The sequence below is a fragment of the Ambystoma mexicanum genome, chromosome 2p, assembly GCF_040938575.1.
Source record: "Ambystoma mexicanum isolate Mex_15411 chromosome 2p, UKY_AmexF1_1, whole genome shotgun sequence".
Lineage (NCBI taxonomy): Eukaryota > Metazoa > Chordata > Amphibia > Caudata > Ambystomatidae > Ambystoma > Ambystoma mexicanum.
Window position 1 is genome coordinate 463370213 of NC_090923.1, and position 14110 is coordinate 463384322.

The 14110-nt window shown below is 43.2% G+C and overlaps 1 protein-coding gene across 12 annotated transcripts in view; it reads right to left on the minus strand.

The window, feature by feature from the left end:
• Positions 1-14110, minus strand: part of FOXP1 (forkhead box P1) — a 1926958-nt gene that overhangs the window by 389511 nt on the left and 1523337 nt on the right. The window contains exon 1 of one of the 12 annotated variants that reach the window (XM_069643836.1): positions 4406-4492. The exons of the other annotated variants lie outside the window; for them this stretch is intronic. Coding sequence (XP_069499937.1) covers positions 4406-4438 — 33 coding nt within the window. The 5' untranslated portion in view covers positions 4439-4492. Of the gene's footprint in view, positions 1-4405; positions 4493-14110 lie in introns of those variants that run through there. 12 annotated transcript variants of the gene reach the window in all.

The following is a 14110-nucleotide window of genomic DNA, read 5'->3' on the forward strand; positions in this document are numbered from 1 at the left end:
TACAGAGCAGGAGGAAAGTTTGGGTTACCAAAGAGTGCAGTACTACAAATAAATGACAGCTATTTTGCTGTCTGGGAAACATATGTCAGATGCTGGATGTTAATCGATCAATATAAACCCTCAGCAAAGATCATGATACTTACACAATTTTCCTTATGTTTCAGAGACAACAGCACTGTGTTTGTGGCCACTACTAAGCAGTGTAATGTGACGGTTGATCTACCAGACATTGAAGGGGGCACACCAGCACTCATGGACATTTTCTGGGTGTGTGGAGGGATGGCCAATGTGCAATTACTGCCATTTTGGAGAGGACCGTGTTCTGTGGCCAGTTTGCAAGCACCCATGTTGGTGGTCCCAGACGTTAACCTCACAGTAATCAGCAAGCAACCAATGACCAAGCCTGTGTACTTAATGAATCATTGGTTCCAGCACTCTTTGGGCCTGTCATGTCTCCGCCATAACAGTTACCTGTCACATGATTCTAGCAACAAGTTCAATGATATGCCAGATTAATATAGACTATTTAGCAAAGCAGAAAAATTGTTTGCCTCATTTTTCATTCCACACAGTGGCCAATGCCAAATGGCTTCAAATCACATGCAGGGAGATAATACAACAGGCTAATGAAGCAGAAAATTGACTAAATGCCACAAAAGAAGAACTGAAAGCAATTAGACTGACCACTCTTCATAAATGCTGCGTTTTATACTTACTAACTGCAATGGAAGGTGGCATGTATGCAAAACTGGATACTTCTTGTTGCACCTATATTCCACCGAACAACGCTGATAATGGAACACTTACCCAGGCAATACATGCAATAGACAATTTCTGCCCCACAATAAAGAAAGAGGGTGAGGTGAAAGAAAATGATTGGTCCATGTGAGTAATATTTTCAAACTTCTGACTCCTTTCCTTGTTTTGTTGCTTGTTCTTTTCTGCACCTGTCAACTGATTGTAGGATGTTGCAAAAGAATAATGTTTAAACCAATGCCCATAATGTCATTCACACTGCAACATGTTGATGACCCTCCCCTTTTGAAAAGCTTTCACAGTCAAATGGAGCAATGGACTGGACAAGATCGGCCTTGCATGGTGTTGGGATGCATGTCCAGCTAACTTGCCCTCCTTAACGATTTAAACTAAGAGCAATACAGTGAACAGCATGCTGAAGTAGAGATGCTTAATAGCAGGAGGGTGGGGACAAGGTAGATGGCAGGGGCTCATGGTGCTTCGTAGAGCATACATTGAATATAGTTGCACAGAAAAAATTTATTGAAGTACAGCCATAACTGAAGTGGGGCCTAGCAAGGCCTCAGCCCTACCATTGTATGAGAAAAGGCACAGAGCAGGCCTCCAGCCAGCATGAACAATTTTCACTCCACTGTTTTATCCCATGTCATAGTCTCCAAGGCCAGGCGAACAATTAAAATGTAGCCTCACGTTTATCTCCCACTGCAGGCTCATGTAACTAGAAAGGAATGTTTATTGCAAAATATGGGCAACGTTACACTCTAATTTGAAGGATAATCTCACAATGGGTAGGGCAGAGGTCGAGGTTGCCAAAACATGTAATGTAGATTCTGAACCCATAAGGCCTACAACATTCTGAGCGATTCAGTTTGATCTTGCAGAAGCCCATCATCCCAACTCCTAAATCCCTCACTACCGATTGATTGGTGTGCCCCAGAGAACAGTGGGCTGTAAATAGGGGGATGCAGTCAAAAGACCCAGTGATTTGTACCATGAGGCGCACGGGTGAGGATGACAAATTTAGCCCATGATGGGGAGCCATTGAGGGAGCACCAGGATGTCTGGGATCAAACAAAGCGCTTTGCATTTGTGAAAGATATCTTGACCTCGAAAATAACTGATGCCCCTACCCAGGTGAACACCATGTGATATAACAACCGTGAGAATAGGTCTTGCTACGAATATAGCCAATTGTGTTTCAGGGTGTGAACTTGGTGGAGATTACAACCACTTGAATGAAGACTGACACCACAATGTGCAACCAATCAGCCGAGGATCCATAGGGGGCTGACAGTATGTGTATAGGTGCCCCACCAATTTGAGCTATGGAATCAATGTAATATATGCTTGCTTGAAGAGTGACATATTTGTGCATAGTGATGTGTCTATCTTTCTGTAACTAGTGTGCTCCATGGAAGCAGAGATTGAATGCCTCTATGCCCATGTATCCTCGGATAGGTAAAGCTTTGTTATTCTTATGAAAGGTGTATTGAGCATTTTTCCCTAGAGGGTTGTTTTTACTTTGCATCTGGATGTCTGGAGGTCTGCCAATCAATGGTTACAGTATAACATCCAATTTGTCCTTCAGGAACCCACTTCGATCGCCTGAGTGACCCTAAAAAATACACCAAAACTTAAATTGATTTTATAGGGGTTGAGGATTATCATTTTTTAACGTCTAGCGCAAAGTAATATGGAGGAGATCCACGTTCTATCAGTAAAGTGTGGGGGCCAAGAAATTCTTTTGACAACATTTAAGAGAGTGTGGGTGTAGTTAATGAATTAACTGGAGGAGGAGGATGTAAACATGAAAATGCAATGCCCTAAGCGTAAAGGACAATATAAACTAAGAGAGTACCACAAATCTGAGGATTTCTGCCATTATGATGGTACTGATGCCATGGTGATTTAATATCTCTGCCATTTTGAATTAGGCCTCGGTTTGCAGCATCCAAGAGGACATAAATGGCTATAGGCAGTGGGAAAAGTAGTCATATTAGTTATTGTTTCAGAAATGAGTATCCTGTCAATCTCTCACAAAGCTCTTCCCAGGGAAGTCGGGCACATGGAATAATGACGATGTATGTCTTTAACATTAGTCAGACAGAAATGCACTAGTTGCAAAAGATGCATTCGGGTGTGAACCAGGCCTCAGGTTGAGGCACTGCCAAAATACTGAATCAGGCTTTAGATCTTCTGCCCTCTAGCTAAGCCTTAGGACTACCGGATACGTGGTGGAGTGGCCAGTAGCACAAATAATGCCAGAAATCATTTCTCAAAAGTAAGGCCTACGGTATATGTTTTTCTATGAGGATCTCTCTTTCACAAGCGGGGTGAACGTCCTGCAAAATAACAGTTTCTGTCATTGGCGAATGTATCAGTGTGGTAATTGTAAAGCTATGTTTCACGGTAAGGGGGATGCAAGGTCTGGAAACCGTGTAGGGTGCCAAAATGTCTCGTGTAATGGGAAAGGATGTTAGTGTGTCTACTATTTATGCCACAAGGTGCTGGTTTCCTTATTGCTAATTGCCCAGTTAAGTCATATGGACAGGGAGGGATTTGGAATGTCATGTGTAAATGTACTAACCAATCGAGCACGGTAATGTAAATCGATCACTAGGTTTGGATATTATGAGAGCCAGTAGGAGAATAGGGATTTGCATATACTCAAGTGTGGGAATATTGAGATTTTGTGGTATTTGACTATAAAACTGTAGTCCAATGTGGGCAGGTCGAGAATGAGGGTGAAAGTCATTTGCCTTTTGGTCACTTGGGACTGATAGTTCTCACATCCGTTAACTGCATGCATTAAATAGCTATCTTTCTGCAACCCGTCCTCTTCATTTTTATTTCATGGATTTATTTGGAGTCAAACAGGTCTATGGAACAAGAACAGGCAAGTTAGACATGTGAATGGGTTATGCATCACTTTTACCTCAAACTGAGAAGAGGCTCTCATGCAATTATTGTCCAATCTCAGAAAAAGGGAGAACTAAGGATATGTTTCTGGGAAGCCAGGAAAGTCTGCGTCATTCTGATGTGGTGGGACAAATCCCACAAATCTCTTTGGAGTTCTGTCTTTATGTACCAATAGAATGAATAAAACAGACATAATTCAATTGGATTGGAATGCAATGTCTTGCAGAAATTAATAACATACATATTTTCCTTATAGGTCATGACGTCTGACGAGCATATACGATGTTGGTTTGCCCAATGAATATCCAACTGTCTATTCGGACATGACCACGACAGACATCATATAGAGCCACCTACTGCTTGGTATGAAAATATGAAAAGACTGTGTGGTAGGAGAATACTTTATAGTACCACCTTGTCTGTGAATGGCTCTGAAGCAAGCAGAGCTAGGTGGCCATTGAGCCAACAATGTCATATTACACCAACTAGAAAGTCTGAATGCTAAGTTGAAACATTCAATTGCCTAATGACATTGGGTTCATACAAATGATTAACCATGCTGGACACAACAATGTTTTATTCTTATTGAAGTCACAGTTCTGCATTGTATGCAAAAAAGTCAAGCTGCCTGGTAGAGATTATACTGATGCTGAAATGTGTCCATACAATGAGGGAGAAAATATGTGGGGAGCCATTGGTGAATGTGTCTTGTGTATTACAAGGAACTAACCTGAAAATCCAAGCAAGCTGTGTCCACCTCCATGATACATTTGCATGGTCCGCTCAACCGATGATGGGCAAATTGCCAGCTGGAAATCAACTATGTTCATCAGCTTTACTTTTCAGTGAGATGCCCAGTTTCTGTCAATTTGTGGGAGTTCAGTTCCTTCCTAAAACCCAGTACTACAAATATAAAAGGGAACTCTTATTCACCGCTATTAGTCAAGCCTGGAAAATTGAACAGATGCCAATTGAAAGCACATTCTCGGGCAAAGGTTTCAGGCTAACTGGCGACATTGTGACAGTCCCAGTTTTTCAGCAAAGTACTATGCATACCACTTTCAAGACATGGAAAAAATTGTGAGTTCGGAGATTGTGCAGGTGTCCGAATGTACATCTTCTGTGGCCATGGAAAAACATGGTTTCATCAAATCCCTCGAACATCTTCAATTGAGGGGAATGCATATAGACCTCATAGACACTGACAGACATGTTTCAATAGCCAAGGCCATGCAAGAGCATTTTCCAAACATTCGTCATCAATTGGATGTATGGCACGTTGCCAAATCAGTCAATAGAAAAATTACAGCTGCTGGTAAAAAAAAAGAGCTATGAAAATATTTTACAGTGGTCTCAGTCTCTCAGCAGCCATCTTTCGTTGAGCTCCAAAGCTTGTAATGGGTCTGTGGAAATTCTACTTGAAAAATGGTGCTCATTGATGCATCACTGTTTCAACATTCACTCATGGACAGAAAACCAACATTTTCACGAATGTGCAAATGGACCTTTATCGGAGGAGCAGGAACGCAAGAAGAAGTGGTTGGTGCCATGCTCACCTCCACACAAAGCTTTTGAGAAGATTGTGTAGAATAAAACTCTTTCAAGAGACCTAAAGGGACTCACAGAATTCTGTCACACCGGAGAATTGGAGGTGTTCCACAATATGTGCCTAAAGTACAGGCCCAGAAGGTTGCATTTTGGCATAGACGGTATGCAGGCCCGAACATTACTTGCTATATTAGCGCACAATGATAACTTAGGGAGAGAACAATCGAGAAGTGCCAGAAACTTTGGGATGCTTTGTTACACCTTGGCCTTTACAAAACAAAGCAACAAATGGGTGGCCAAGCCAATATACCAGGAAATGAAATTTGATTTTGTGAAAGATCTCACTTTGACTGTGTTGGCCATGCATACTCATGGAATCGATCCTGATTTTGTTCCAAGGACACATACAGTGCCACAAAACATTGCAACCGAGCCATGTCCACCTAAAGCTGAACTTTTTTGAATGGTTGACTTCCCGGTATAAATGATTTGCAGCAGAGTTCTTAATGTTCTCAATATAACTTTCGGGATATGTTCCCCAATGTTTGTACATTGTACATGAACAATGGAATGCTATTAAACTCGAATTTCAATGCTATAAAAAGTATTAAGAAGTATTTAATTATGCAGATTTAATCTGGTTTATGATTCATTAATGTATATTGTTTGCCTTCCCTTCATTTATATTACTGGTCCTCGAACGATAACATACATGTCTGTCGTTGCTTCGTGTATGTAAATCCCTATGCTAGACCCAAACCACAAACACACATGCAGTGCATGGCACTGGCGTTGATGGCCTATTGTGGGTAGCATTTTCATTGCAATGATATATCGACTGACCAAAGTCTACCCCATAACATACATATATTCTTGCTTTAGCAGTGTATTATTTTGACAAACACCTTGGCGAGTGTGCACCTTTTTAAACACTTACATAGTGTTTAGGTCTTTTCATGTGTGTGATTTTTTTTTGCAGAGCTCGACATAGGTGCCCAATGCGTCCAAATTGTCTTTTAAAATGTATCCTCTTTGTCAACTTTTTGGCAAGAAGTGCCTGTTGGAGGATGCCATACAGTGTAACACAGTGTTTTACATATAGGTAGACGTGTGTTGCTTTTTGGGAGAATATATCATTACATGAGATTAGGGCTGTGATGTGGTTCCTTGAATGATTAGGGCACGGGAGGGTCAGATGGATATCAGCATGAAAGGAACTGTGGGGTCTGAGCTGGTGGGCTCCGGCCTGGCAGGGTGTGGGATGTTAGTGCACGGGAAGTTCAGTGGAGATGAATGGGCACTTGGATTTATGACTTGTCAGTGTCTCATGTTATCCGCAGAGCACATTCCTCTGCAAAAACAGGGTGTGCGCAGACGTGGCAATGGAGAGGAGATGGTGTGAGCTGGCTGAGCGAGGTGCTGGGGAAGGGAGAGCTGCTTTTCTACAGAGAGATGGATTTTCAGGCTTGGTAGAAAGATGTCATTTGGGCTATTTAAAAATGGTTTCCTAATGCTGGGCTTGAAACTATAGTGTATGTGTTATTTGCAATGGGGTGTGGTGTAACGGAATGTCGGGTGGGTTGGTTACGCCTCCACCCTTGGTTATTACATATGTTATGTTTCGAGAGTGATGAAAGAGGGGTGGGGGGAAAGGATCGTCTTCTTCCCAACACTAGTAAGATCATTGTCTATGTCTTCTCTCTGTTCTCTCTGCTTTGCCTCGTCGCGCATTGAAGCACTTGTGCATTGGCACGTTATAAATGCAATATCATATCATCATATCCATATCCAAATGCAATCTTAGGTTACACCATACGTTCAGTGGCTTGTATTATCTATTTTACATACCTTCAGTGTAACTGTTGTTAAAAATAACAAAATCACTAGCACTATTGATGGGTAAAAAAGTATTCATGATCGCGCGGCATTGATGGATGCCAGAAACAATTCTTTTATTTTTCATACATATTTCAAATGCCACGTTTGTCGGCCGGGCTCATCGGTCCCATGGAGTGAAGGTTACTTTGTGCGAGGTTGCATGTGGGGAGTTCACACTGACGTGTCTTGTACAGTTTGTTTTAAATTTGTGGCTTTCCTTCACATAAATGAAAGCTATCAGGCATACACGCTCTAAACAAGCTTCAATTGTTATTCGACCTTGGACGGTTAATCGAAATTTCCTATGTGCCTTCTCCAATGCTGGTGGTTGATGGTCATCTTCATTTCCCCATGACACATGGCGCAGGGCTTGGGATGCTTTTTCCCCACTGGTAAATTCTGAAGTCCTCGCCATTGTATGAAATCGTCACACAGAATGGGTTGTCTCAGCGACATCTGATTTCTCAGTGTATCAAACAGGTGATCAATGGTTTTCATTACTTCTACTTGATTAAAGTGAGCACTGACAAGACTTGAAAAATCTGAACTGTTTCCCCTTCATATTCTGGGGCAATTACCTTCCTCATATGTGCTCAAATTTCAAGGTTTTTGTGGTAGTTCTGGCATTTTCATTCAGGGAATAAACCCCTTTTGCCAAATCTCCTCCTCTGTGCACCCTATCAAATAGGGCATTCAAAACCTCTTTGACCTTCCTTTCCATGTGTTTTGGTGTCACACTCAATCTGCCTCCATGGCCCACAGAAAGTGGAGATCACAGTGTCTCTCCCTATTTTCACTGTCATCAATATTTAGGATCGGTTCTGACTCCTGAGCCTCCTGTTCCATGAGCCAAGCCTCACATTTCTTTCAAGGAGTTCTGTGGAGAGTTGGTTGTTCTCAAGTGCCTCTATTCTGTCCTCTATCTTGCCCTTCCGCCTCTTCATTTCTGTCATGGAGGCTTGGCTATCTGTGCGGATCACCTTAATCTTTGTAAGGATGTTAAAATACATTTTATTGTCAAGTCTCTACCAGATCTGATCCTTTTCCTTGACCTTCTTGCTGCATTGACTCCTTCCCCTTCGCCTTGAAAAACATTGTAGGGATTGCAAGTTTGAATCTTCTATGTGCACTTATCTGAGATCCTATGCCGGGCCAACTAGCCTTTTTATCCCACTCTCCACTATTACCTCTTCACAGTCCAGGTTCTGCTATCTTTAAGAGTCCTCAGCTGGGAGTCAGGAGTCTCATCCAATTCTCCCAATGAATGGACAGCCTACGAATCATATGGGTGAAACACTTCAAAACGGATTCATCTCTTACCTCCAAAATGCACTGATGTCTCTACATTACACCCTCTTCATGGTTTCCTAGATAAACATAGGTGAAGAAACTGAGGTCCTCCACTACTCCCATGGTCTCTGATAGTGCCTACTTCACTCTGCTCTGAGCAGCCCCTTCACTTATGGTGCCAGGTCAACACTTCCTAAAATGGATCTGTCCTGTGGCACATGCCATTCTCGTACAGGGGTCTACCCTACTTTGCTGTGGGCACTTGTGCAGCCGTCTCTGATCACCTTCATTAGCTCCCCACTCCTCCTGGCCATGGTTGGCCTCCAGGCTTTGCACATGTCCTCTGGATGCTCTCCATCTAGGAGTGCAAAACCAGAGTATCAAACCCTAATGCAGAATCTGGCACCAGAGTTCACAAATTCCCTTTGCCTGACTTCGCACTGTCGCTGCCAGAGCACCTCTGTATCCTCCTGAGTATTCCCACCCTGTCGCAACCTGCTTCTGTTATCTCTTTTCAATCTGCTTGCCCTCTTACACTGGGACACTTGGAGCTCACCTGTGGCACACTCTGTGTCTCCTCCAAATCTGATGCCCTGGCCCCTTCAATCTCTGCATGGCCACCTGCCAACCTACATAAGGGCCCCTCCCCTCTTTGCCAAGGTTTGTCCTCTCCTTCTCCACTAACTGGCTCCCTTGTGGCCGCAACGTGATTTGCCAGCTGTGCGGAACCTTATCTCATGATGTGTGCTCCTGGGGGATTTCGGTGGCACAATTACTGGGTGTGGCCTTTGGGGGCTCACTCTCCCTTGTGGACGAAGTAAATCCAGTAAAGGACAGATCTCAGCAGCTAAGTAGCCAGATGGCATGTGCCCCCTGGTGGTCATAGGAAACATACAGGTTTTCTTTGTAAATGTGGGGTGCCAAAAAGAGGCCCAGGGTGTCGAGAGGCTCTTTTAAAAGCGACTATGGTGACTGATTTTAATAGAAAATATAAGCAGCAATAGCTTGTGGGGCAGCCCAAGAAACAATAGTTATACTCAAGAGGGGGCTCAGTATTAAAAGGTTTGAATACCACTGGTCTACACAATGAACTTCATTAAATGTAACGTATATGACTGCAACAAATGTATCTTAATTGTCCAACTTGCAGGTGCGCATGCATTGACGTAAGCAGGTTGCGGCCCAACAATAGTATGGCTGCGGGAAGCCACTGCATAACAATGCATGAGGCAAAGGTTCCTTAATCTGTGTAACATATGCCAGCTCTGCTCGTGCATTTAAGGAACTGTGCACCATTTGTGTCCCTTTATGTGCTGGGTTTGAATCGGGATGGAGCAGAACCCTAACCCCGTCCCTTCTGCAGGCCAGTCCTAATACATCACATCTGTCTTTTTCTGTATAATTTTGACTTTTTAAGCTAGACAGTTTAAACCCAGGATATATATTCCAATTAGTCTCTGTTTAAACATCTGTTGGTAGACTGCATTTAACATTAGTTATTTGAGCAAGGCACAATTTGATTAGCCTGTCTGAACCATAGCCAAAGTCTGCAAAATAATAGCTCAATTACATTTTGTTTTGCTTTCATTTGTCTTATAGGTTCTTGAGTGTGATACAGTTGCTAATAATCAAGTATACTAATTCCTTTAAAATGAGGTGAAGCTATACTGTTCTGACCTTTCTAAAGTATACTTAATAATCTGTTCCATCTTCAATATGCAAAAAGAAACTTAAACATTTAAATTAAATGCGTATCTTTATTTTGCCTTCGGGCTGCCTTGCTTTTTTATGCTTGTAATGAACTCATACTTAACCCCAGTACGGTGATATTTTTAAAGAGAAAACTGAAATAAAAAGGCATCTAGCATAATTTCAGAGCATAAAACTTTTAAAACTGCATGCGTGTTGTGCTCGCTGCAATAAAAACTTAACCTGGCTATAATTTCTGAGGAAGTGGCTCAATTCAAGGGCGCAGCATTGTCAAAAAGCTGCAGTTGCGGTCCAGACAGTGCGCAATATGCATCAGACTGTTTCTAGCACCAACCTACGTACTAAATGGGACTGAACTCTAATGGATTGAGACTATGCATCATAAGGTGCAGGAAGTCACTGTTCTCTATAGCCAATCCCATGATGCCATGCTGCCCATTGTGGTACAGCATGTATACTTGAAACAACACACATTTGCATCCTGCAGGTGTGGCTGGGGCAATTAGGCGGCTCAGAGTGCATTCTCTGCCAGTGTAGGCCCTCTTGCTGAGCTGAGCATCCACCTGCACCACTGCCTCTGTCTGTCTTTCTAACCGTGTGCCCCACCTCCGGTTCGTCACCTCCCCATTCATGAACCAATGAGAGACAGGAAGCCCTGTATCTTTTCCCGCGCCACTTCCACCTCCCTCTCTGCTTTGGACATCTTAGGGTGGCTTCATACTGATGTGCCTGTGCTCTCCAGGATCCGATCTTGTATCGTTCATAGCGCACACTTCCTTTTATTTTGTCTTTTTTCTTATTTTTTAGCACCTAGGTGCATATATTTGTATTAACTACAAGTCTTGTAATGGCATTAATACCAACTGGGCCAGACAGCACTGGCTGTCAATTCCTGCCACCCACGGTTATAGCGCTCACTTCACAAGTGCCTTTACCTCCGGTCTGTGGGCTCTTGCCAACCATTATGGCCCAGTCCGCTGGCCGTTATTGCTTAAATAGTTCATAATTCTACTTCAATTCTTGCATGTTGTCATTCTGACCTTAATTGTTTAGTTCCACAGTGGGAAATGTGGACGGATTGAGATAAAAGCCCTTTCTACCTAGAAAACATGCTGGATTCTAAAATGGGTACTTCAATGAATGTCAAACTGAGTTTCACCAACAGGCCTAGGAATCTTTAACCTTACTAGTAAGAGACCAAGTGATCAGTACACACGTGTGAAATGACATTCTCTTAAAAACCTATAATACATTTAGACACATTTAAACCCTTAGGCCGGAATATATCAACTGTGCAGTGTGTGGAAAGGGGTGTAAAGCTACAAAATACTAAATCCACTGGTCATGTTCCTTTGTCTGACCATTGAAGTGGAAGGAATGTGTTGCTAGGTGAGAGGTTACTAAAGAAAAGGTACATGTAAGATGCGCACCAGCTGAAGAAGTGAATATAGCATCCAAAGGCCAATATCATGGCAATCTGCTTCTGCAGCGTCATTATTTCTACCTGGTGAAAAGGTCTGGGCAGCGTTGCATTACTTGAAATCTCATGCTCTTCAGACAAGTGGGAAATAGGGCTAAGCAGTCCATTTTCTAGCCCACTTGGCCTTTAATGTCTGCTCATCCAGTTAGCTGCCAGGTGGATTTGTCTCTTAATTGTTAAACAGGGATGTGTGTTCTCTCCAGACTAGGATGTGGTTCTCAGGGTCACAGGGATCCACTGGGATCCACGCAGATGCTAAGGGGTCTACAGAAGACATGCAGTTTGCCCCAAGGAAAACCACTGGGCGTTCGACTAGATTCATGTACAATTGCCCCTCAGGATTCACCGGCTTAATGTCGGATTTGCTATATGGAGCTGGCAGGGCTTGTAGAATGAGCTAAATTTCCATCGAATCAAATGTCAGCAATTGTTTTTTCCTGGCTGGATGTGGATTGAAACTTCTGTTGGAAAGAACTACCATTGATCTAAAGAGATACACTGACTGGCTTGTTGATCAAATAGAAAAAAAACAACGGTGAATTTGTAAGTGGTGAAATGCACCAATAAGAAAAAACATACTATTTATTTTAAACATCTAGAGTGGCAGTAAGTATGACAACATATATGATGTATGAAACGTATTCACAACTAAGAACAGACAGTCGGGAAATATCTGGGATGACTTCATTTAGACAAAATTACCCAAATCTGTTTCGAATATACACAGTACACATAATACATTTTTACAATATGACAAGAAAAACAAACCTTATAAGAGTTTCCCGTCTTCTGTTACACGAGCACAGAGTATCCATGACATGTTTATAATTTTTTCGCCATGATATCACAGCTGACTAACAAAGCGAGGCAACGCAAAGCAGTTACTAGATGTGACATCAACTCACAACTCCTGTAATTACGGCTGTACACAATAATTGCAAACAGAGTACTTTCCAAAAGCCCCACTCCCCCCCCCTTACCCCTCGATTGCTCTCTGTCTGCCTCCACTTCCATGCAACTTTTGCTCTTTGAAAGTGCAGATGTGATCTGCAGATGTGAGCCTTTACCATAACCACTGAGTGGGACATGCTCCCCCACCCTGCCATTCACTCGCTGGGTTTCGCCAGCACTTGAATCTCGGATGTGTTAGAAAAACGAAGCATCCTGATGTCAAGAGCTGATTTCTTTCTGGCCAGGCTTTCTAAGCCGGTCCCACATGCTCCGCTGCGGGCGTCCCCCTCTATCTTAGCTTGCTTTGCGGTCTGGGCTCGGTGCCAGGGCGACCGGACTGCTCCCCATTGTCACTTCTGTTCCTTGGCGCTGGCCACTGGCTTCCAACTGTTGTCATTCTAGGCTGCGGGAAATGTCCTACCCACTGGACGGGCTCCAGAGCTGTGCACTAATGAGAGGCAGACACTGCTAGTGTGTATTTGTCAGTGTAGTGCCATGAAAGTGAACAATAAAATGGAACAAAACAGTAGTTCCCTAACACTCTGCCTACTCAAAATGACAGAAAATCGGCTACTGCCCTTCATCACAAATTCCTCCCACTTGCAGCATAAACAAGTTGGATTGTATCGCCCAGAGCGAACCTCCTATGGAAACATGGAAAACCCTACATCATTTGACCTAAGCATGACCTCTGAACCACAGGGATTATTGTTTGTAAAACGCTCTAAATCAACTGAAAACAAATACACATTTTCTGCACATTACTATACTTTAAAGAGTTCGAAGCAGGGGTGGACCGGGAACCAAATGAGGCCCTGAACATAATGTTCAAAGTGGCCCCATATTACACATTTCCAGCAAGCCCAACCCTGTTCCTATGATAAAATGTGGAAATAAAAAAGGTTACCACACAAAAGAGACCCGGTGTGCAGAGGCCTACCAGGAAATCTCCAGAGTTCCCTACAGGCCAGTCCACCCCTGATTCGAAGCACAGGTCGATAAAGTTTTAAAGTAGCCTCAATATCGGTATTTTGCTTTGTTCACTGCAAAGAGCCTAATTAACAAGGATGCTGTAGTTCCCTCCGTGAGTCGTTCTCTTTTTTTATTTGCAATCGAGACACATTTGACTATTATACAATCAAGTATGAATTAATATAACAATAATACCCGATCTAGGCGGTATGGGCCCAGCGCCGTCCAACTTATAGGTCCAAGCACAGCGAGGTTCCTGACGATGGACCCCGGTGCCGTTACCATCCAATGCGGCGGGTCGCATTGGGTGTTGTTCCTATTAGCACGCCAGGCTTTCATTCCGGAAACCCACGGTGCTAAGAGCAATGTATTTTGTTAAAATGAAAGGGACGCCTCAGCGTCCCATTTATTCAAACTAAATACTTAAGATGGGAGCCGTGGAGATGGAAACGGGGCTCCATGAAGAGCCCTTCTTCCATTTCCACGCTAGCCCTGGAGGCTTAAGTGGCAGTGGCGCTGCCGCCAAAGCAATCAGGTAAGTGGGGTTAGGAGGAAGGTGGTGAGGAAAGGGATCCAGGCCGGAGGGAAGAAGAGGGTGGGGGGAAG